Here is a 20,531-nt window from a genome sequence, read left to right on the forward strand (position 1 = left end):
CCAGGCGGTGGTCGCCGGCGACCAGATCTGGCCGTCGGCGGTTGGCCGGCGACCAGATCTGGCCGGAGGCGGTGGCCGGCGGTGTAGCTCCACCGGAGCTTTTTTTTTAAAAAAAAAATAGTAAAAGTCTTTTAGCCCAAGTTGATTTAAAAAAAACCTTACCAAACGCTACTTGCATTTCGGAAAACCCCTTTAGCCCAAAGGTATTTGCATTCCCCCAAATGCATTCCCCCAAAGTCGAACCAAACGGGCCCTCCTCCGACTCCACCTCCGCTTCCGCTTCCGCATCCGCCCCCGCCGTCGCTTGATTCTTTTCACGCTTGCTGACTTTCATAAACACCAAATTTCTTCTCTCTTATTTTTTCTCGTCTTTTTTGTTTTCTGGGTTTCCAGATTTTTGAGTTGTTTATGGTTTTTAATGTTGTTGGGTTTGCAATGCAGATTAAGATGGACTTGTAATTAGTTGCCGGAATACTGTGGAGGTCGAGCAATTCCATTCCAAGCTCGTTGCGACTGACATTCTGGTTAGGTGCTTATGTTTTCCTGTGTTTTCTTGTGACATTCTTGACTGACATTCTGTGCCTGGTTACTCTGCTCACATCAGATTATATGATATGCTCTGCTTTTGTTGAGGCTTCAAAGTCAGTTAATGTTTTCTGAATGGTTTTTGGTTGTCTATCTCTTCTGTGAGAATGGTCACCTATTGTAACTACAAGGATTCCTTTTGAAACCTGTATATACTCTGATCCAATATTCTTGAACCAGTGCACATGTTTTTGGAGTTTCAACGGCATCCATGCAGTTATCTTATGACTCTAGAAGGAACAGCGTGCCGACAATACTGCTGCTTATGCAACGAAAGCTGTATTCTCAAGGAGGTTTACAGGTTCATCATGATTTTCTCTCTTAACCGGTGATCATTTTCAAGATAGATTCACACTTATTTTGCACTAGAAAGCAGAGATTGAATCGCATATATACCAGGGTTTTGATTGAATCGCATATGTTCAGTTCCTTTTTGGCAATAGTCAAATTCAAGCCGGTTTAGTTTGTAAATTTAGTATAGTCATTAAACGTGTTTTATTCATGCAGGCAGAAGGTATTTTCAGGATAAATGCAGAAAACAGTCAGGATTGGCGGCTTAAGCCGTATACGGAGTGGATTGAGGCATCAACCTGCATTCCAGGTGACAATGCCTGTAGAGAAGAGTAGGGTGATTGGCAGCTTAAGCCATATACGGAGTGGATTGAGGCATGGAGATGAAATATCTCTGCACTTCTAGGGAACAAGCTTCCAGATGACCTCATTGAGTGTAAGTTTGTATGAATCGGAGTCGGGGGGAGGTTTTGTGAAAGATTTGTGTTCTGTTTCGCTGTGCCAGATTTTAGGATTGTTTGAAACTGTTTGATGTTGCGACAACATTCCACTTGTGATCATACTAAGTGGAGATTCATTCGTCTTTGCTTGCCGTTTGAACCTTGTATTGCTTGAGCTGCCGTTTATTGTGGCACTGCTCTCTCTCTCTCTCTCTCTCTCTCTCTTCCCAACCTACATAAAGACTTGCATTTCCCGACATTCAACTATCCTGGATAGAAAACAGGACGAGTCCATGAGATGAGTGCCCAATTTTATGGCACAGTCGTGTTGATGTTAATTGGAATATAATAGCATGCGGTACTTCTTGTCACTGGCACTCTCCATCCAATTCGCAGAGGGATGGTGCATTCGCTCTCGAATCTAAAGCAATGCGGCCCCAGATATGTAAACATGCATTTTTCTACCTAATGAAGGTTCTCTGTAGGAAAAATTGTAAAAATTTACTCAAGTATGATCAAGAAATTGAGATGAGCCAGCAATAGTCATTCCCACCATAGGACTAGCTAGAGGCTAAGCAACACGCCATCTGATATCGATTTCTCTCATATCGCATGAGGGCACCCGAATGCGATCCACTTTCAGATTTCTTTCAGAAACGAATACGACTTTAAACATAAAGGCGGGCAATATAATTGATCGTTCAATTTCACTGTAAATAAAGTATCTTTAGCAAGTGAAGCCTCTAAAAGAAAGACATACAGCAGAATGCCAAGCCTTTCTTTACTGGAAATCATACAGGAGAGCGCTCTGCAATTATTCAATTCTCCTCGTAAAAGTAACGTACTTCTCTTTTCGGTTATTTTCTTCCCACGGCCGAAGGCTTATCTCAATCACAAGGAATCAAGGGGGCACCAGGCGATCATGTTTGAGGATTGCTTCCATCCAAGGTGAGAAGAACCTTGTATAGGTCTGGACGTCGATCTAGAAATATTCCCCAGCTATGTCTCTTGCGTTTTATATTAGCCAGATCAAATTCCGCCACAAGAACAGCTTCCTCTTTTTCATTGGCACTTGCCACGATTTCTCCCACTGGTCCTGTGCAATACGTAATTCTAATTCAAAATATTGTTCACAGGCAGGATATCTCTATTCTAGAATTACTTGCAATTGTCGACCTAATACCCGCGATGAAAGAGTTGCCATAGAATGTGATCTCACTCTTTCCACGCTCTGTCTGCATTACTTCTTTCCCTATGCGATTTAAAGCCACCAGAGGTACCTATGTTTGTTGAAGTCAAGTGAGATTCCTACACAAGAAGTACTATATGACATGGGACAATTATGGACTATTCCTTATCAGGGTTTCCCAACCGATACTCGAACAATAAATAACTACGTGACCTCAAAAGAGGAAGACTAGGGAGAGCAAATCGCAATACAGCAGATTTTTCTCGCATCTATGATACAGTGGAGCAGATGCATGATAGAACAAGAAATTGCTCCAGGTTAAGTAATTAATACTTGCTCATTGGCTAAAAGAAAAAAAAACGTAAGAAATATCACTCAGACCAGATAAGCATTTTCATGAAAACGATGACACCCATTTACTTCCACAAGTTTGCGTGTCGAACACTAATCAGGCAACTTAAATGTCCCAACATTATTCACTAGTTCACAATTCGATCAAGCAGAGAATGTACCAGATTAGCCCCAGCATGCCCTTGCATAACTCTCTTCCAGTGTTCTCTAGAGCATTGTTGGGTATAACAATATTTCTGCCCCTCGCAAAACCATTGCTCGAGCTGCCTCAGGAAGCCACTGGTCCCAACAACTTGCTGACAAAGATAAACAAAGTTGATCAACCTATCATATCTCACCCTTCAGCTTTGACTTATGGAATCAGCCCTAAAATGTTACAAGTTGCAAGAAATACTTGTGAACCAAGACTGCAAGTTCAAGCTCAAAAAAGAAGATGTTGCAAGAAGGCAATTGCTATTTCCTCCGGGTGGTTTCTCATGGATTTTGAACATAGTATTGCAACAGGCAGGTTACACAGAGAACAAAAAAGCTGCAGGTATAACACATAGAGCTCCTTAATAAACTCCAATCTTGGCAAATTTTGTCTCAAACACCTGTTTAGCCAGAGAATCAAAGTCAATCTTATGAGTAACTTTGATTAATCTCACTGTTACGGTCCGTAGCTAAGAAGTAAGAAGATCGAAGATTGACTAATACAATTGCTCGTACACACCTTAAAGCCAGTGTCCCCTGGATTGAAGTAGAACTTCTCTTGGTAACCTGTGGATGCAATTCCCTGTGAACTCATCATCTATGAAGCACATAAATACTCAGGGGCTAAAGCAAAAGCTTCGCCAGCTCAATGCTCCGTTCTAACGCGAAAAGAGGAGCTACAACCCTCAAGAAGTTCGAGGAAACTAATGAATCATAATTGCAAGTTGGAAGAACAAATTCAGAGAGACAACAAAGAAGAAAACAACACCCACAAAACAACAGCGTACGGCAGAGCCCGACCAGTCAACTTCCAGCACATAACCTAAGCTCCCCACTTCACATACCAGCCAAGCCAGTTGAATCCATCAAAGCTTGGGACCCAGCAGCTGCGACTAATGCTGCGAATGACAATTATTCTATTTCAGAAGCCAGAAATTGATTTTTCTATTTCTATTCCTAGAGGAGTTTCTGAGTAAAAAAACACGTTTGATAACGACACAAAATTTCTGTTCCAAAAATAGAAATTTGTTTGATAAAGGTACAAAATTTCTCTCTCTCGAGTGATCGGAGAATGGATGGCGGGTAGCGGACGGTGGCAGTGGACGGTAGACAGTGGCAGCGAACGGCGGGCGATGGATAGCGGGGCGAGGTGGCGGCGGATAGCGATGAGGCCAGTTCGGAGGATGGCGGCTAGAGGCGGTCGGCGACTTCAGGAGGGTAGCGGCGAGAGGAGGGCGATCGGCAGCGGGAGACTGTGGCCAGTGGGCAACGGCCAGCAGTGGGAGGTGGACGGTGGCCGAAGGTGGGTGGCGGCTGGAGGAGGAGGTCGGCGGCGAGAGACGGTGGCCGGTGGACGACAGGCGGCAGCCCATAGTGGCGGGAGGCAGGCGGCGACAGGAGGAGGGTAGCCGGAGGCGGGAGCGGTGGCCGATGGATGGCGGGCGGCAACCGGTGGTGGGAGGCGGGCGGCTGCTGAAGGCGAGTGGCAATGGGAAGAGTGAGGCCAGTAGCGAGAGACGGTGGCAGGTGACGGAAGGCGGACGGCAGAAGGCGGACGGCAGAAGGCGGGCGGCGACAGTGGGAGGAGGGTGGCCAGTGGCAGGAGACGGTGGCCGGCGGTTGGAGGCAGGCAGCGGCGGGAGGAGGGCAACTAGTGGACGGCTGCGGGAGACGGTGGATGGTGGCCGGCGGCGGGAAACGGTGCCCGGCGATGGGAGGAGGGCGGTTGGCGGCGGGAGACGGTGACTGGTGGACGGCGGCCCACGACAGCCGACGATGGGAGGCGGACAGCGGCGGTGGGTGGCGGCAGGTGGCGGCCACCGGCGGCGGCTGACAAGTGGGCGGCGGGTGGGCGGCGGGTGGGCGGCAGGTGGGCGACCGGCTAGTAACGAGGACGAGGGATGATAAGTATTTTAACTTCTCATTTCTGTTCCAGAAATAGAAAAGCAAAAAATTTTAATTTTTGATTTCTGTTTCAAATCTATTTCTGGAATAAAAATTTGTTTCAGAAATAAAAAATGGAATTGCGTTACCAAACGAATTTCTATTCCAAATCTATTTCTGAAATAGAAATAGAGAAACATAATGGTTATCATTCGCAGCCTAACGGACATGCGGATTTGCTCTTGGGCGGGAGAGATTTTTGAAAAAACAGAGAAAATGTGGAGCTTCTCATGAAGAGAGGGGGAGCGCTGACGGAGAAAATATTCAGTGGTTTACACGTGCCTACGTGGCGTGCGTAAACTCACGTGGACCACTGATAATAGGACATGTGGCTATGACGTGGAATAAAAAAAATAAAGCTATATTTGGTTTCTCTCTCCTCTGATGCCTTAGGATAGAAGACCCTCTCTCCTCTGTGCCTATAGGAGGAGTCGTGAGCAAGGAAGTGAAGCAATAAATGCATGCATTAATTGCTGTGTCTCTCTCCCCCTCTCCCTCTCTTTTCTCTTTCACGTTAGTTTGAATTCCATTACTTTTTCACTCTTCTCCTTCCCTTCCTATAACGCTTCTTCTCATCTCATCCTTGTTCTTAGCTTTTCTTCTTCACTTTCGTCGTCAATGGCTCCGGAAACCACCGGTGAAAAGCGGAAGGCCGGTCGCAGCGGCCGGGTCCCGAGACCCCCTCCGCCTCCTCCTCCGCCCTCCCGCCTCTCGCCTCCGTTCTCCGCCCTCTAGCCTCCGGCTCCCCCCTCTCGCCTCCGCCTCGTCGCCTCAGCCTCGCGGCCTCCGCCCTCTCACCTTCTGCCTTCGTCCTCCCGCCTCCGCCTCGTCGCCTCCCCCTTGCGGCCTCCTCCTCAACCACGTGGCCTTCGCCCTCCCGCGCCTGTCCTCTCGCCTTCGCCTCCGCCAGCCTCGCGGCCTCCGCCTCCGCCCTCCCACCTTCCGCCTTCGTCCTCCCGCCTCCGCCTCCTTCTCCACCCTCCCGCTCGTTGCCTCCCCCTCGCGGCCTCCGCCTCGTCGCCTCAGTCTCGCGGCCTCCGCCTCCGCCCTCTCGCCCCCGTCCTTCTGCCTCCGCCTCAGCCTCGTGGCCTCCGCCGGAGAAAAGTTGCCTTCGCCCTCCCGCTTCCACCTCCCCAATCAGTCAAATTTTTTTTTGTTGGTGTTAAGGTTTGACTGATCTTTCTGCATAATCCCTTTTTTTTTAGAAGTCTCTTAAGTTATATAACCCATTATTTGTGGAGATCAAAGTGACTAACTGAGAAAATGATTCCCAAGAAAGTTTGGAGGAAAAAATAAGACAACTAGAAAGAGAATATTTTCTCTGATTCGTGGGTCTCAAATGAGGTAAGCAACTTTTTACACCATGCTTCTTGTTGTTAGTCAAATTTTACTGGGAAAAATTCTATCATTGTGGTTAATTCTATAAGGCAAGCTTTTTTAAAACACGATTAGTGGAGCTGATAGATTTTGAAAATGATCCAATAGAACATGTAGTGGAAAAAGATTGTTGTAGGTTTTGTTATCTATTACATTTATTTTCTTGGATTACTTTTGTTGATTAAATCTAATCTAATTTTGATTAATGATATTATTACTTTAGTATGGCATCTCGAGGATCTTCAAATTGGTCGGTTGATTTTCTATCCAAGATATGTCCATGTCCTCAAGGGAAATTATGCAAAGCAAAAAAAGTGCAAAAAAATCCTATTAATCGAGGAAGGTTATATTATGCTTCGACTTGTAATGTAAGTGTATCAATTTACCATATCGTGCATGTAGTGACATTTGTAATACTTGATATTACTTTACACTAATTTTTTTTTTCAGACAAATAATTGTCGGGGGTTTGTGCAATGAGTTGAAGATTATATTGAGAAATGCAGGATCTATTCGCCTAAAAATGTGGACGCAGTCAATTCTGGAGAGGCATCAAGCGAAAATGAAGAATTGGCAATCATAAAAGAAGATTTGAAGTTAATTAGAAGAAAAATAGGCTTTATTATGTCAATGATAATATTATATGGAATCATCGTATCTTTCTTTCTTGGAATTGTGATTTCTATGTTACTATATAGGTAATTATAGGAGTTAATCTTGATGGTTATGTAGAACTTGCTTTACTTTACTATGATCAGTTTAACAAAAGTTAAGACGTTGGTTCTTATTTCTCATTTTCAACAACAAAGGGCGATCGTCGAAATTGGTCCGCCATATATCAGTTTACTTTTTCTGGCTTAGAGAGCCTCCGGGTTCGTCAATCATACGACTATGAGTGAACTCCCCAGTTGTTAACAAATGGGTTATTTTTTCACAGGACAATAATGTTATCTTAGGGAGATGGGTATTCATAGACCTCAAACACTAGCAATAAGTGAAGCCTCAGTAAGTGATTTGCGGTTGTTTATATATACTTGCTCGAATTCTTCTACAATAACCAAGAATTGTTCCTTCATTATGGAAAGACAATAATGTTTGGAAAGACCGTATTTCTTCTTTGTGCATTCATTTGGAGATTTCATTATCCAATAATTGGTCATGTTAATGGGTCTATCAAATTGAAGTGTGCGTGATATTCGATGTTTGTAATAACATGAACGTGTTTGTTTGATATTCCTCCCAGAGTTATTTCTCTCACGTTTCAGATTCATCGAGATGTTCCAATTTTCGAGCACCATGAATTAGGTTTATGATCACATAAGCGATTGAAGGCAATTCCTGATAAGCTGCCAATACATCTGGAGCTGAATGACAGAGTTTATTTACATGTCAAAATTTCATATAGAATATACAATTTACAATGACTAACAACAGAAGATGGCATGTTATTAAAACAAAACTGACCTTTCAATAGGCCCAACAATCAAGAAAAAAAGAAAATCCTCAGTAGAATCTCAGTGGAAGTTTCAATCACCTAGCTACCTATAACGGGTTTCTCCCTTCATCAATTTTGATAACGAGGAGATGCTCAGGGTCTGACCCCTTTGGTCCTTCAGAGTATAGTGTTGGGAGATAAGCCTCGTACGCTCGGAGGTAACGGGAGACAAAATCTTTAACCTACAAAATGCAAAACTTTTACTCTCACAATTCAAGAATCAGATGGCTGCTGCATGTACGACTAAAACCAGAGCATGTCAAAGCCTGATAAATAGGAAAGCACCTCCTCATCAGACATCCCAGGATTTCCGGCCTCTCTCATGGCAATTTCTGTCTGAAAAGATTTCGCCAAAATGGTTTGTACATAGTTAAAATCATGATAGAGAAAATAAGTAACACGGTGAATTTGCAGATGAGATTCTACATTTCGATAGAACATAATGTGGTCATAGGGAAGGTGAGATGCTAGCCTGCAAGCGCCATTGGTAGACACAACTAGTGTCCTCAATCTTGATGACTATCCATGCCTTGACAAATTTGTCCCACGCATCATAATAAGCTTCAAGATTCTTGTTTACAGTCTCTAGCTGTATAACAGACTCAGAAGGTATTAGTCTAGTTATCATACAACATCATGACGAAAAAAGTCATCCAAACATCTGCAAGATTCTTTGAGTCCCAACCTGTGGATCAACAGCTTTGACTGCATCTGCTGGCAAGGGTTTGAATCCAAGCATCCAACCTTCAAACAAAACAGCCTAGAAGACAAGCGGAAGTCATAACATCATTGATGGAATAAAAGAAAATCGAAATTCGAATCTGCAAGAGGTGATCAAATCCACAAAAGACAGTAGACATGCCCACAGCTGAGTCAACCTTTCGTCAGGCATCTTCTGAGAAAGGATAACCCCATCAGTTCTGCTTGCCTCGTAGTTGCCAGTATTTATACTACCAAGTCATTACGACTTTAACATCTCTATAGCCCATGCCCCTTCTGTCGGTTAGAAAAGACATACACAATCGATTTTTCAACTAGTGCAAGTTCATCATCTCACCATCTTACTGCCTTTTTGTCTAGAAATATCTTACCGTTAATGGCCCTTCCACTTCTGGCCAAGTCCATGGATCACTTCTGTCACCCTTTCCATTATAAGCAGACTGCAAGGGAGGAGAACTCAGCATTGGTGGCATAAAAATAACACCTGACATGTAATGTTCAAGCTACATAATGAACTCTAAAGAAGAAACAAGTTTTGACAGGAATCAAGACCGCCAATCTTAAACCTGAAACCATATGCATCGATTCAGAGTATCTACAATGATCATTCATCAAGTCATTTGCAATGATCATTCATCAACTATAACTCTCCCAGTCCATCCACACTAGACCATGATGGATTCAGAACAAGAATTAGAGATGCTAGGCACCCTAGAATTATAGACTTGGCAATCGCATTCACTTGGCTTGGCTAGCCAGTGGATCTGTGAGCTTCAAAGTGTACCAGTGCATTCAAATGAGCATTCATTTCATCTCACATATGGAGAAAACAACACAAATTTTGGGTTGAATTTGCCAAAAGGATCATTTCACTCGGCATCTAAATTGTTTGACTAGAACCACATACAAGATGACTTCACCTCAAGCTCAGGGATACAGAATAACAGCTAAAGCTATTCTACAAAAATTTGTAAGAATGAACAAAAGATGTAACTATTAACTCAGGTGAATCCTCCGATCAAACCGAACTTAAATAAGAACTTCTTTTGATCAAAATCTAGCATCTCGCTCATGCTACGACCGATGTTGCTTTGGCTAAAAAATTTGTAACGTTGCTCTAGTCTATTTTCAAACTATGGGGAAAGAAGTCAGGATAATCAGCAGCTTCATCGAGTTGTCTCCCCATTATATTAATCAAAAACCTAATCCGAGGTTTTAAAGAGTTGTTAATGCTTTTAATCAGAACTGGAGGATAACCAGTCACCAAATTCGCTATCTACCCATCGTAGTGAATAATCGCCGAAGGTCAATCCTGCAAAAAAGGAAGAGTATCATAATAACTTCATGGCTTTCATTGATGAAATCACAAATTAAACAAGCATCATAACTTGTGTGAGGTGCCTCCTGCGCATGAAGATGGTTTTCTCTTTCGCTTTTCACTAGCGCCCTTCAACCGAGTGTTTGGTACACCTTTTGGTCTTCTCCGAAGGGGATCAAGTATTTGAATTTCATAGTTTTCTACATCTTCAGCTTCATCACTTTCCACCAAGAAATTAATATGATCATTACCTGTTGAAGATTGCATTTTGTTTGTGATATGGGAGCGAAGACGCAGCAAGGTTGTAGTTGTGAGCTCCTCCGAAACATCATCGTTTGCACTAATATTCATAACATTGAAAGCCAATTGCATCAATCTCTTCAAGCGTAATGTTTTTGACTTTACCACAGCATGAGAGCTTTGTCCAACATCACAATAAATCCCTTGTTTTGCAGCTTTTGTCCACCTCTTTAGAATGTATTGTGAAGGAATGCTTGTAACATTTACATGTCTCAAGATGCATAAAGTATGCCTACACAACCATCCTCGCATTTCAAATAACTTGCAACTACATGTAATGGTTAAATCACTTGAACTAAAACAAACAACATGCCTCCGTTCACTACTTTCAGTTGCCACGATATAAGTGTGCACTGGCCCATCAATTTCCGATCTACAAACACCCACAGACAAAGCATGCAAGAACTCATCCTGGAATTTCCAATAAATGACATGAGTGTATAAATTTGCAGCATGTTTCAAAATTCCACTATTTTCAACCATAATCCGCAGCTCTCCTCGAGCACACTCAAAATCATCGACAACTTCAGAGTTGCGCATTTTTTCTGCTTGCTTCTCATAATGATTGACAAATTCAGACAAAGTCATGGTCTTGCATGCCATATCTTGAAAGACGTTATTTGTGCTCTCACTTTTTTGTGTGGATCTAATTCCTGCAGAAAAATTATCTCGGCCAAATGCAGGACACCATTTATGACGTAGCTGATACATGTTATTTAACCACTTGTGATCCCCCAAGCTCCATTCTAGACACATAGCTTTCCAAACATTCTCCATTTCAAATTCAGATTCACAACGATACAAAAGCTTATGCCAATAGTTATCACGAAAACTCGGATTTCTAAGAAGATGCCCAATATGATGCGTAGCATTTTTCGCAATGTGCCATACACATAAACGATGATTAGTATTCGGAAGAACAGTCTTAATGGCATTCGCCATGGCATGATCTTGATCGATGAAAATAGTCTTGGGTGCTTTATTACCCATTGCCTCTAAAAAGGATTGAAATGCCCAAACAAAAGAAGCAATAGTTTCATCCAATAAAAATGCACAACCAAAGAGAACATTCTTCCAATGATGATTCAAGCCAACGAAAGGTGCACATATCATATTGCACTTATTTGTACGGTAAGTTGTATCAAATACCACCACATCTCCAAAACTTTCATAGTCTAGCTTGGATACACCATCAGACCAAAAAAAATTGGTCAATCTTTGTTCCTCATCCAGTTGAAATGTATATGAAAAATTGCTTCCATTTGATTGTAAGTAATTAAAATGGTTAATGAGACTTTAACAATCACCCGCACTAATCAAATCCGTTCTCTTCGATTGTAAGAAATTTTGACAATCACGTAAAGTGAAGCCAATATTCTCTTGTCCTCTCGCTTCACTACTTAGGTAGGAGTACGCTTTCGTAGCCCTTATACCAGCTCTAGCCATAGAAGTCAAAATGCTTTTATTAGTATCTGTCATGTGCCTGTATGATCTTATTAAGTGTTTCTGATTATTGTCAATGAAAGGATGATTATGATCATCCTTAAACTTGTCAACCATCCAAACTCCATTTTCAATTTTGAATCTCATGCAAGCTTGACATCCAGTTCTCTTTACTGTCCTATAAACATCTCTTTGTTCATGAGGTAGGATTGGTGGAGAGTGTCATTCACAATTACAAAGAAATGTGCATGTTCGCAATATTCCTTTTCTATTGTTTGCCTTTTGTCCTCTTCTCACTCCAAACCCCTTGGAAATTGCATATGCATTGTATGTCTTATATGCTTCATCCTCGTTAGCAAATATCATGCCAATTCTAAATTCAAAATCTTTATCGACATTATGCACAATGATATTATCCCCTGCAGCCTCTACAAATTTTTAAAAGAAAAATTCTGATCATTTAAAGAAGGCAGATAAAGTGAAAACAAACTTTAATGCTAAGAAGATGAGTTATACCCATTTGTCCCGAGAACAAATCGAGCTAGCAGTAAAGTACTCGGAATAATCTGTCCAAAATTTGTACAAATGTAAGTTAGTGACCGTAAAAGATTGTGAAGTGTGCATATTTCAATCATAATTTGAAATGAGTGTAATGAAGCATGTCTTAATTCCAGTCTATCGAGTGTAATTCTAGGTCTTTGCATTCACAAAAGTTGGCATTTCTGAAGCACGATCACATACTCGGAAGCAAAAGCCTATTGCAATGTCCGTGGTGAACTTGCCAAATCTACACATTTAAAAAATAAAAATAAAAAAAAACACGATGACTCATAGATATCAAGGATGCTACTGGCGGCAAACCCTCCAGCTAGAAAGACGTAGCAGAAAATTCCCTCATGCACATTTAAAAAAAACACACACACAAATCACATCACATATCTAAAGATAAATCATTTTCAATTTTATCTTTTATTTCAGTACTGATTTGAAATCCAAACTTGAATTTGATTATAGTTCATGTGGAATGTTGAGCCTGTCAGGTGTTTAAATTGGGCTTGATAATGTTAATGAAACTCGTTCATGTTCGAATGTGGTCTTGGCCAAAAAGATTTCAAGTCGTGACTAAGTTGAGTTTAATTGTTAGTGAGGTTGACTGACTCGAGTTACCTAAGGCCCCTGTTCAACTTCATCTGGTATATCTGAAGTGGCAGTGATTTGTTATCGAAACTTGGAACTTCACAATCTCTTTGAGGAAAAAATCTCCAAGTTTGCCTTCATCCTTGTTCTTGAGAGATAGATGAAAGACACTGGCGGAAGGTGGGAGGGCGGAGGCGGAGGCCGCGAGGCTGGCGGAGGCAGAGGTGGGAGGACGGGCTCGGGAGGGCGGAGGACACGAGGTTGAGCCGGAGGCCGCAAGGGGGAGGCGACGAGGCGGAGGCCGCAAGGGGGAGGCAGAGGCGGGAGGACGAAGGCGGAAGGTGAGAGGGCGGAGGCCGCGAGGCTGAGGCGACGAGGCGGAGGCGAGAGGGGGGAGGCGGAGGCTAGAGGGCGGAGAACGGAGGTGAGAGGCGGGAGGGCGGAGGAGGAGGTGGAGGGGGTCTGGGGACCCAGCCACTACGACCGGCTTTCCGCTTTTCACCGGTGGTTTCCGGAGCCACTAACGACGAAAGTGAAGAAGAAAAGCTAAGAACAAGGATGAGATGAGAAGAAGCGTCATGGGAAGGGAAGGAGAAGAGTGTGTTTACACCAAAAAATGACCAACTTGTCGACATGGTCCGTTTGTGCCAAAGATCATCAAGGGACACGTGGCGGAGACTTGAGGTAACGTGGAAGCAAATATCATCAAGTTACCACATGTCAGAGACATGTGTCATGTGTATATATTTACACCCAAAAATGACCAATTTTTGGGTATTATTGACAAGACTGGTCACGACTTCATCAAGGAAATTTTAGTTCTGCGCTAGCTCGGGAAAATGGTCATAACTTCTTCGAGACAGATCGGATTGACCTGATTCCAAAGCCAAAAGAACGAAGACTCCTGGATCTACAACTTTTATGTTTTTGAGTTTTCTTAGAAAATCACTGTAGAAGCCATCGAGGTTAAAGGAAGTCGACGGTCGTGACTTCATCTTGTCGAGGACTTCGACGAAATTTCAGTTCTGTGCTAATTCGGGAAAATGCTCATAACTTCTTCGAGACAGATCAGATTGACCTGATTCCAAAGCCAAAAGAACGAAGACTCTTGGATCTACAACTTTTATGTTTTGAGTTTTCTTAGAAAATCACTGTAGAAGCCATCGAGGTTAAAGGAAGTCGACGGTCGTGACTTCATCTTGTCGAGGACCTCGACGAAATTTCAGTTATGCGCTAGTTCGGGAAAATGGTCATAACTTCTTCGAGACAGATCGTATTGACCTGATTCCAAAGCCAAAAGAACGAAAACTCCTAGATCTACAACTTTTATGTTTTGAGTTTACTCAGAAAATCACTGTAGAGTTTTCGACATTAAGAGGAAGTCGACGGTTATGACTGGTTGGAGATGCAGAAAGAAGTAACCGTCAACATAGTGGAGTCAAAGCAACCGCCAACGTAGTGGAGTAAAAAAAAAAAACCGTCAAGGTAGTGGATTCAACGTAACTGTTGGAAACCACTAAGGAGCATACATGCATATCTTGAGACAACAGTTACTTGGAACCATGATTATGAGGAAGTTATCACTTGTGGACAAGATCGTGAGGCAGTTATCTTGAAAGCAGAATCATGGTATCACATGGACATGAAGACAAGATTTTCGGAATGAAAGAATATGGGCACAACTGTTGAAAACTGCTAAGGAGCAGTTACCACACGATCATTATAAATATCACCGGCCATCTACCGGAGAGGACACCCGACAAAATCAAACAACATGTTATCTTTCAATTATCTTTACTTTCATGTACCGCACTTTATCTTTCCTTAACTGTAGCTTTTCGATTCGCGTCGTCGATTAAATTCCGGCGTGTATCTCTATCCCGAGTGTTGCGTCGTTGATTAAATTCCGGCGTTACATCTTTGTGTACGTGTGCGGCTGTATTTTCAAGCTTTGTCGTCGATTAAATTCCGGCACGGTTTCTACATATAGTCCGGTTCGAAGTTCGGAGTAAAAGTTCGCCGTTTTTCTTTGTCTCCCTGGATATTTCCTGTCCAGAGTCGCCACGGAACCCGGTCTCCTCACATTAAGAACCGAATAATGACTTTCGGTGAATTATATTTCGTCGCGGGAGCATTTTCTGGTGAAACAGAGTGAAAAAGTAATGGAATTCAAACTAACGTGAAAGAGAAAAGAGAGGTAGAGGGGGAGAGAGACACATCAATTAATGCACGTATTTATTGCTTCACTTCCTTGCTCACGCCTCCTCCTATAGGCACAGAGGAGAGAGGGTCTTCTATCCTAGGGCGTCAGAGGAGAGAGAAACCAATTATAGCTTTATTTTTTTTATTCCACGTCACAGCCACATGTCCTATTATCAGTGGTCTACGTGAGTTTACGCACGCCACATAGGCACGTGACGTGGCGTGTGTAAACCACTGAATATTTTCTCCGTCAGCGCTCCCCTTCTCTTCATGAGAAGCCCCACATTTTCTCTGTTTTTTCAAAAAGAAGATGTCGCAAGAAGGCAATTGCTATTTGCTCCGGGTGGTTTCTCATGGATTTTGAACATAGTATTGCAACAGGCAGGTTACACAGAGAACAAAAAAGCTGCAGGTATAACACATAGAGCTCCTTACTAAACTCCAATCTTGGCAAATTTTGTCTCAAACACCTGTTTAGCCAGAGAATCAAAGTCAATCTTATGAGTAACTTTGATTAATCTCACTGTTACGGTCCGTAGCTAAGAAGTGAGAAGATCGAAGATTGACTAATACAATTGCTCGTACACACCTTAAAGCCAGTGTCCCCTGGATTGAAGTAGAACTTCTCTTGGTAACCTGTGGATACAATTCCCTATGAACTCATCATCTATGAATCACATAAATACTCAGGGGCTAAAGCAAAAGCTTCGCCAGCTCAATGCTCCGTTCTAACGCGAAAAGAGGAGCTACAACCCTCAAGAAGTTCGAGGAAACTAATGAATCATAATTGCAAGTTGGAAGGAAAAATCCAGAGAGACAACAACAAAGGAGAAAACAACACCCACGAAACAGCAGCGTACGGCAGAGCCCGGCTAGTCAACTTCCAGCACATAACCTAAGCGCCCCACTTCACATACCAGCCAAGCCAGTCGAATCCATCAAAGCAAAGCTTGGGACCCAGCAGCTGCGACCGGCGGACAAGCGCCACGTGGACTCATGAGCGGTCGGGGACCTTGCTTACTTGGCTATCCCGGATCGCCTAATATTTTCTTGTAGTGAGTGATTTGGATAAGCACCATGACACGTGGAAAATGCTGACGTGTACTGCATCTCCTACCTCTAAAGGTCGGGAAGGCCGGAAAGGATCGTCTCCTTTCCTCCCGACGACAAAAATCTCACCATCTTCATCACACTCCTCTCTCTCTCTCTCTCTCTCTCTCTTTCTACGCTCCGATCGTCCCCGCAGGCTTCGGCTTTTCATGGCTCTGTGCAGGCGAAGGCCTCGCGCCGCTCTCGAGCGCATCGCCTCCCAGTTCGAGCTCCTGAAGCAGAGCCGCTCGACGCCCTCGCCGTCTCCTCTGATCGGCGCGCCGAAGCTGATCGGCGGTCCGCGCGCCGGTTGGCCCCCTCGCCGTTTCGAGTCGACCGTGGCCGAGAAGCTCCCCCGGTTCGCCGGTGGCGTCGCCGGCAATCTGGTATAAATTTTTTTTTTTTGGATAACTGCGGTTTATGGGCATGCTTTGTTTGGGTTGCTTTTCGTGCTTTTGAGAGACGGTCGCTTTGGTGGAGTGGAGTTCTTTGTGGCCTCGGGTTTCGCTGCATTTGTGTTTGGAGTTTGGTTTCGAGGGCAACTGCCGAGTTTGTTTATCGTTGAACTTGTAATCTTCTCAAGAGTTGATTGCTTTATGGAGACGGATTAGACTTAAGCTTTGCGTATCGAGGTTCTAGCTACTGCGTTGGACTGCTATTCGAAATTATGGGATGGTGGGCTTGTGAAGTGATTCGTGACTGAGTTTAGACTGATCGATATTGGGAACATGGAGCGAAAGGGATGATCATTTGCATACTTGTAGTCTTTTGAAAAGGAAGCGCGAAACGCGTAAAAAATACGAAAGTGGGTAATGTTCTGTTTCTAAAGTTCTATCAGGCTCTACTCTTTCTGGGTATGAACTTGTTCGGGTCTGTGATTGTTGGCTTAACGACTGACACGATCCATCGACATTCATTTCTTTATAAAGGCTTTCTGGTATACAATTGAAGTATGGTCCGCGTCATGTTAGATGGATTGTAATTTAAACAAGTATGACTTTGCAATACTGTCTAAAAGATGTATTTTGACTTTGCATGTGACTTTGTTCCATCAAACTAAGGATGACATTGCAGTAGCACCCGAATCATCACTGTGTACAATAGAGAAACTCCCATCCTCTTCAATTTCGTGAACTATATAAGACAGGAAAAACCGCCTTGTCTTCAGCTTCACTACTGTGCATTGTGATGCTTGGATCTGTCCAATTCCCTCATGAAGTGGTTTTATTTAGCTTCTGATGGAACACGATCCAACTTGGTGATGATTGAGTAGAGAAGAAAACTTTTTTAATTAATTTATGTTATTTGCACAACCAAGAAATGCAAAGATCTTAACTATGCACCTCATGTAGGTCTGTCTTATTCAATGGATGTAGTATGACGGGTGAGTAGATCTGGTTTCTTGTCTAGTATTCAGCCACCATGGCATTTGGTGTTTATGCCCGTGCGATATCCACCTCTGTAGTTCTCAAAGCGACTCCATTTGATCTTGAATGTGTCTGCATAACTGATATTTTCTGCTATCCAATTTGATATGTGGATAGAAGTGGCAAAGGGCACTTTTTATCACCGGTTTCTAGAATGTAACATTGCCACTCTACTGTGAAGCTTTATCTCTTGGAGGACTGCAAAAGCTTTCAATTCTCATTAAAAATCTGGACTTAACATTTTGGTGTAGATTAGCCAATTTACCAGATGTTTGGTTTGGGCAGACAATGGACTTTCCTGGTGGTAAAGTTACATTCACACCTAAGATGAGTTTCATATCTGAGTCTCCTGAGGAAAGGGCACATTGCTACAGGGTACTAGATGAAGATGGTCAGCCACTAGCTCACAGCAGCTTCATACAGGTATCACCAGGTTACAAATAGATCGTCTTGCCTTTAGCATTTCTTAGTGGATTAGACTTTGCTTTGTTCCCTTCCATCGTGTATGTTTTAGTCTTACGGACGTTGATGAACTAGGTCAGCGAGCAAGTTGCTGTGAGAATGTATAACGAGATGGTTACGCTTCAAACAATGGATAATATCTTCTTTGAAGCACAAAGGCAAGGAAGAATCTCGTTTTATGTGACCTCAATTGGAGAAGAAGCGATTAACATTGCATCTGCAGCAGCCCTCACATTTGATGATCTTGTCTTCCCCCAGGTTATAACTTATATCCTATAGACACGCATGTCCAACTCTTACATTTGTTTGATGTGGCTTGTCACTTTATGGTACAATTGTTAAGAAAGTAGTAATAAAGTAATGCGAGTCTATGAAGATTGGAATCAACTATGGCCCAAAGCATTCAATAAATGATTGGAAGAATCAGTACAGAATGTTTGATGGGATAAAACTGAATCATGAGATGATTTATAGTAAAAAGTAAAGGATTTAGCTCATCTTTTTCTCTTTTTGATGTGTAACAATTGAAATATGCCAAACTTGCCTTTCACTTGTTTATCTGGCATTCAAGACTTAAGACAGACACGGCGATGTTGAAGCTTTTTCTGATTGATACAGTACAGGGAACCCGGAGTTCTCCTCTGGCGTGGATTTACATTACAAGAATTTGCAAATCAATGTTTTGGAAACAAAGCTGACTATGGGAAGGGCAGGCAGATGCCTATTCATTATGGGTCTAACAAGCTAAACTACTTTACTGTTTCATCGACAATAGCGTAAGACACAAGCTTCTGCATATAAGATTACTTTTGAAGAACTTAATTTTCCCTATTCCTTGGAGATTAAAGGCACCTACATTTGATGCAACAGTACACAAATTCCCCATGCAGTTGGTGCAGCATATTCTTTGAAGATGGATAAAAAGGATGCTTGCGTTGTCACTTATTTTGGAGATGGTGGTTCTAGTGAGGTAAATACATATCTTTACATTTGTGGTGTTCCTGCTGAGGTAGTAGAGCTAGGAATATACAACTGCATAAACTTGTCCTGTTCTATATATGTGACGTTCATTCTGTCTTGGATGTTGTTATTTGAGACAAGTCTGTAAAAGAGAATGTTTCCCAATTATCATATTGTACCTCCTCTGAACACCAAAAATAAGCCGATTTATCATTGTTATTTGCTGCCTAATACTTGACTATGCTATGACAGGGAGATTTCCATGCTGCTATAAATTTTGCAGCAGTTCGGGAGGCCCCAGTTATCTTCATCTGTAGGAACAATGGATGGGCCATCAGTACGCCGACCTCAGACCAGTTCCGAAGTATATAGGGCTTCCACTGTTTGTTTTGCAAGGCCATTCTTTATCTTGATAAACTTTCAATCATGGAGTTTTATGAATTGGCAGGTGATGGTATTGTTGTTAGAGGCCCGGCATATGGAGTACGCAGCATCCGGGTAGATGGTAATGATGCCCTTGCCATGTATGGTTCCGTTCGAGCCGCTCGTGAAATGGCAATTGGCGAACAGAGACCCATCTTGATCGAAGTAAGAAAGTTTTACTCGTTTTTTTTTCCAGCCCTGCACCAATTGGAAGTTTCACTGATCTTTGCCATTGATAGGCCCTGACATATCGAGCTGGACACCACTCAACGTCAGATGACTCCACCAAATATCGTCCTGCCAATGAAATTGAATGGTGGCGAACAGCTAGAGATCCTGTAAGTAGACTTAGGAAATGGATTGAAAGTAATGGTTGGTGGAGTGAGGAGGCCGAGTCAGAGCTCAGAAGCAATGTTAGAAAGCAGGTACTTAGTGTCTGCCCATAATGAATCTTACTAATGGTCGTAGAAAGATTAGTTGCCAAGGAGAGCCTCGTCTCGGCTTTTGATCACCACATTCTGCATATTTCTTCTAGCAATTGTTTAGCAGCCTAGGATGTTTTTTCTTTGTTCATTTTAAAATACTAATTTTCAGAATCCTACACTTTTACTCTTCTGCTGCAGCTATTACATGCAATTCAAGTGGCAGAGAGAGTTGAGAAGCCACCGATTTCTGACCTTTTCACAGATGTTTATGACGTGCCTACTTCGAATCTACTAGAGCAGGAGATGTTGCTGAGAGAAACCATCAACAGATATCCACAAGATTATCCAGGGGATGTTCCTGTTTAGATGGGTTTGAATGTAACAAATCATGAACGTTATTTCTTCTGTTTCTTGTGAATGATATAAACCATAAGCTCTCCCTTTTATTTACTACTCTTTCCACATCAGTTTCAAGTTATTTTATTGTCTTGAGAGAGAGAGAGAGAGAGAGAGATCAGGATACAATCAGTGGGTGAAAAAGGATAAAACGGTTGAAAAATGCCGAAGATCCTATTATGTGAAGTGTTCCATCTATTACAAAGAGATAAATTGTCTAAATAGCTATCTTGAAGAACTAGGACCAATTGGGCTCTTGGATGAAGATATAAAAGAGGAGAAACTGAGAACTGTTAAACTAACTGATTGAGGAGATGACTCAACTATGCAGCTTTCCATTCCATGAATTCCCTCGCCGATAGTGA

General features: G+C 42.7%; 3 protein-coding genes, 2 long non-coding RNA genes and 1 pseudogene across 6 annotated transcripts; 3 read left to right on the top strand and 3 right to left on the bottom strand.

Annotated features, from left to right (window-relative positions):
* Positions 1-262: 262 nt before the first annotated feature.
* LOC115668184 (uncharacterized) lies at positions 263-1,477 on the top strand. Of its 2 annotated transcripts, XR_008814517.1 has the most exons (3): positions 263-529; positions 766-886; positions 1,093-1,477. It is a non-coding gene; the product is annotated as an uncharacterized LOC115668184 (long non-coding RNA). The 2 variants fall into 2 exon arrangements; XR_004004158.2 differs by having other exon boundaries at positions 263-886.
* Positions 1,478-2,123: 646 nt separating this feature from the next.
* Positions 2,124-4,421, bottom strand: LOC115668185 (N-carbamoylputrescine amidase-like; annotated as a pseudogene).
* A 403-nt stretch (positions 4,422-4,824) lies between these two features.
* Positions 4,825-6,971, top strand: LOC130134989 (extensin-like). The gene is made up of 3 exons (XM_056303131.1): positions 4,825-4,918; positions 5,586-6,159; positions 6,820-6,971. The coding sequence occupies exons 1-3, from the start codon at positions 4,825-4,827 to the stop codon at positions 6,950-6,952; spliced, it is 801 nt and encodes a 266-aa protein (XP_056159106.1). The 3' UTR covers positions 6,953-6,971.
* A 704-nt stretch (positions 6,972-7,675) lies between these two features.
* LOC130135022 (uncharacterized) lies at positions 7,676-9,327 on the bottom strand. Its single transcript, XR_008814516.1, has 5 exons — positions 8,956-9,327; positions 8,550-8,624; positions 8,291-8,453; positions 8,150-8,200; positions 7,676-8,046 (listed from the first exon to the last, which is right to left on the bottom strand). It is a non-coding gene; the product is annotated as an uncharacterized LOC130135022 (long non-coding RNA).
* A 348-nt stretch (positions 9,328-9,675) lies between these two features.
* LOC130135019 (protein FAR1-RELATED SEQUENCE 5-like) lies at positions 9,676-13,067 on the bottom strand. Its single transcript, XM_056303247.1, has 2 exons — positions 12,813-13,067; positions 9,676-12,211 (listed from the first exon to the last, which is right to left on the bottom strand). The coding sequence occupies exon 2, from the start codon at positions 11,313-11,315 to the stop codon at positions 9,966-9,968; it is 1,350 nt and encodes a 449-aa protein (XP_056159222.1). The 5' UTR covers positions 11,316-12,211; positions 12,813-13,067; the 3' UTR covers positions 9,676-9,965.
* Positions 13,068-16,168: 3,101 nt separating this feature from the next.
* LOC115682475 (2-oxoisovalerate dehydrogenase subunit alpha 2, mitochondrial-like) lies at positions 16,169-20,232 on the top strand. The gene is made up of 9 exons (XM_030606702.2): positions 16,169-16,459; positions 17,786-17,923; positions 18,038-18,220; positions 18,581-18,738; positions 18,833-18,932; positions 19,175-19,286; positions 19,371-19,510; positions 19,585-19,770; positions 19,969-20,232. Exons 1-9 carry the CDS (start codon positions 16,244-16,246, stop codon positions 20,134-20,136), a joined length of 1,401 nt encoding a protein of 466 aa, XP_030462562.1. The 5' UTR covers positions 16,169-16,243; the 3' UTR covers positions 20,137-20,232.
* The last annotated feature ends 299 nt before the right edge of the window (positions 20,233-20,531 follow it).

Source organism: Syzygium oleosum, unplaced genomic scaffold (genome assembly GCF_021117445.2).
Source record: "Syzygium oleosum isolate NSW1041296 unplaced genomic scaffold, Sole_v2.1 Sole_v2.26, whole genome shotgun sequence".
NCBI lineage: Eukaryota > Viridiplantae > Streptophyta > Magnoliopsida > Myrtales > Myrtaceae > Syzygium > Syzygium oleosum.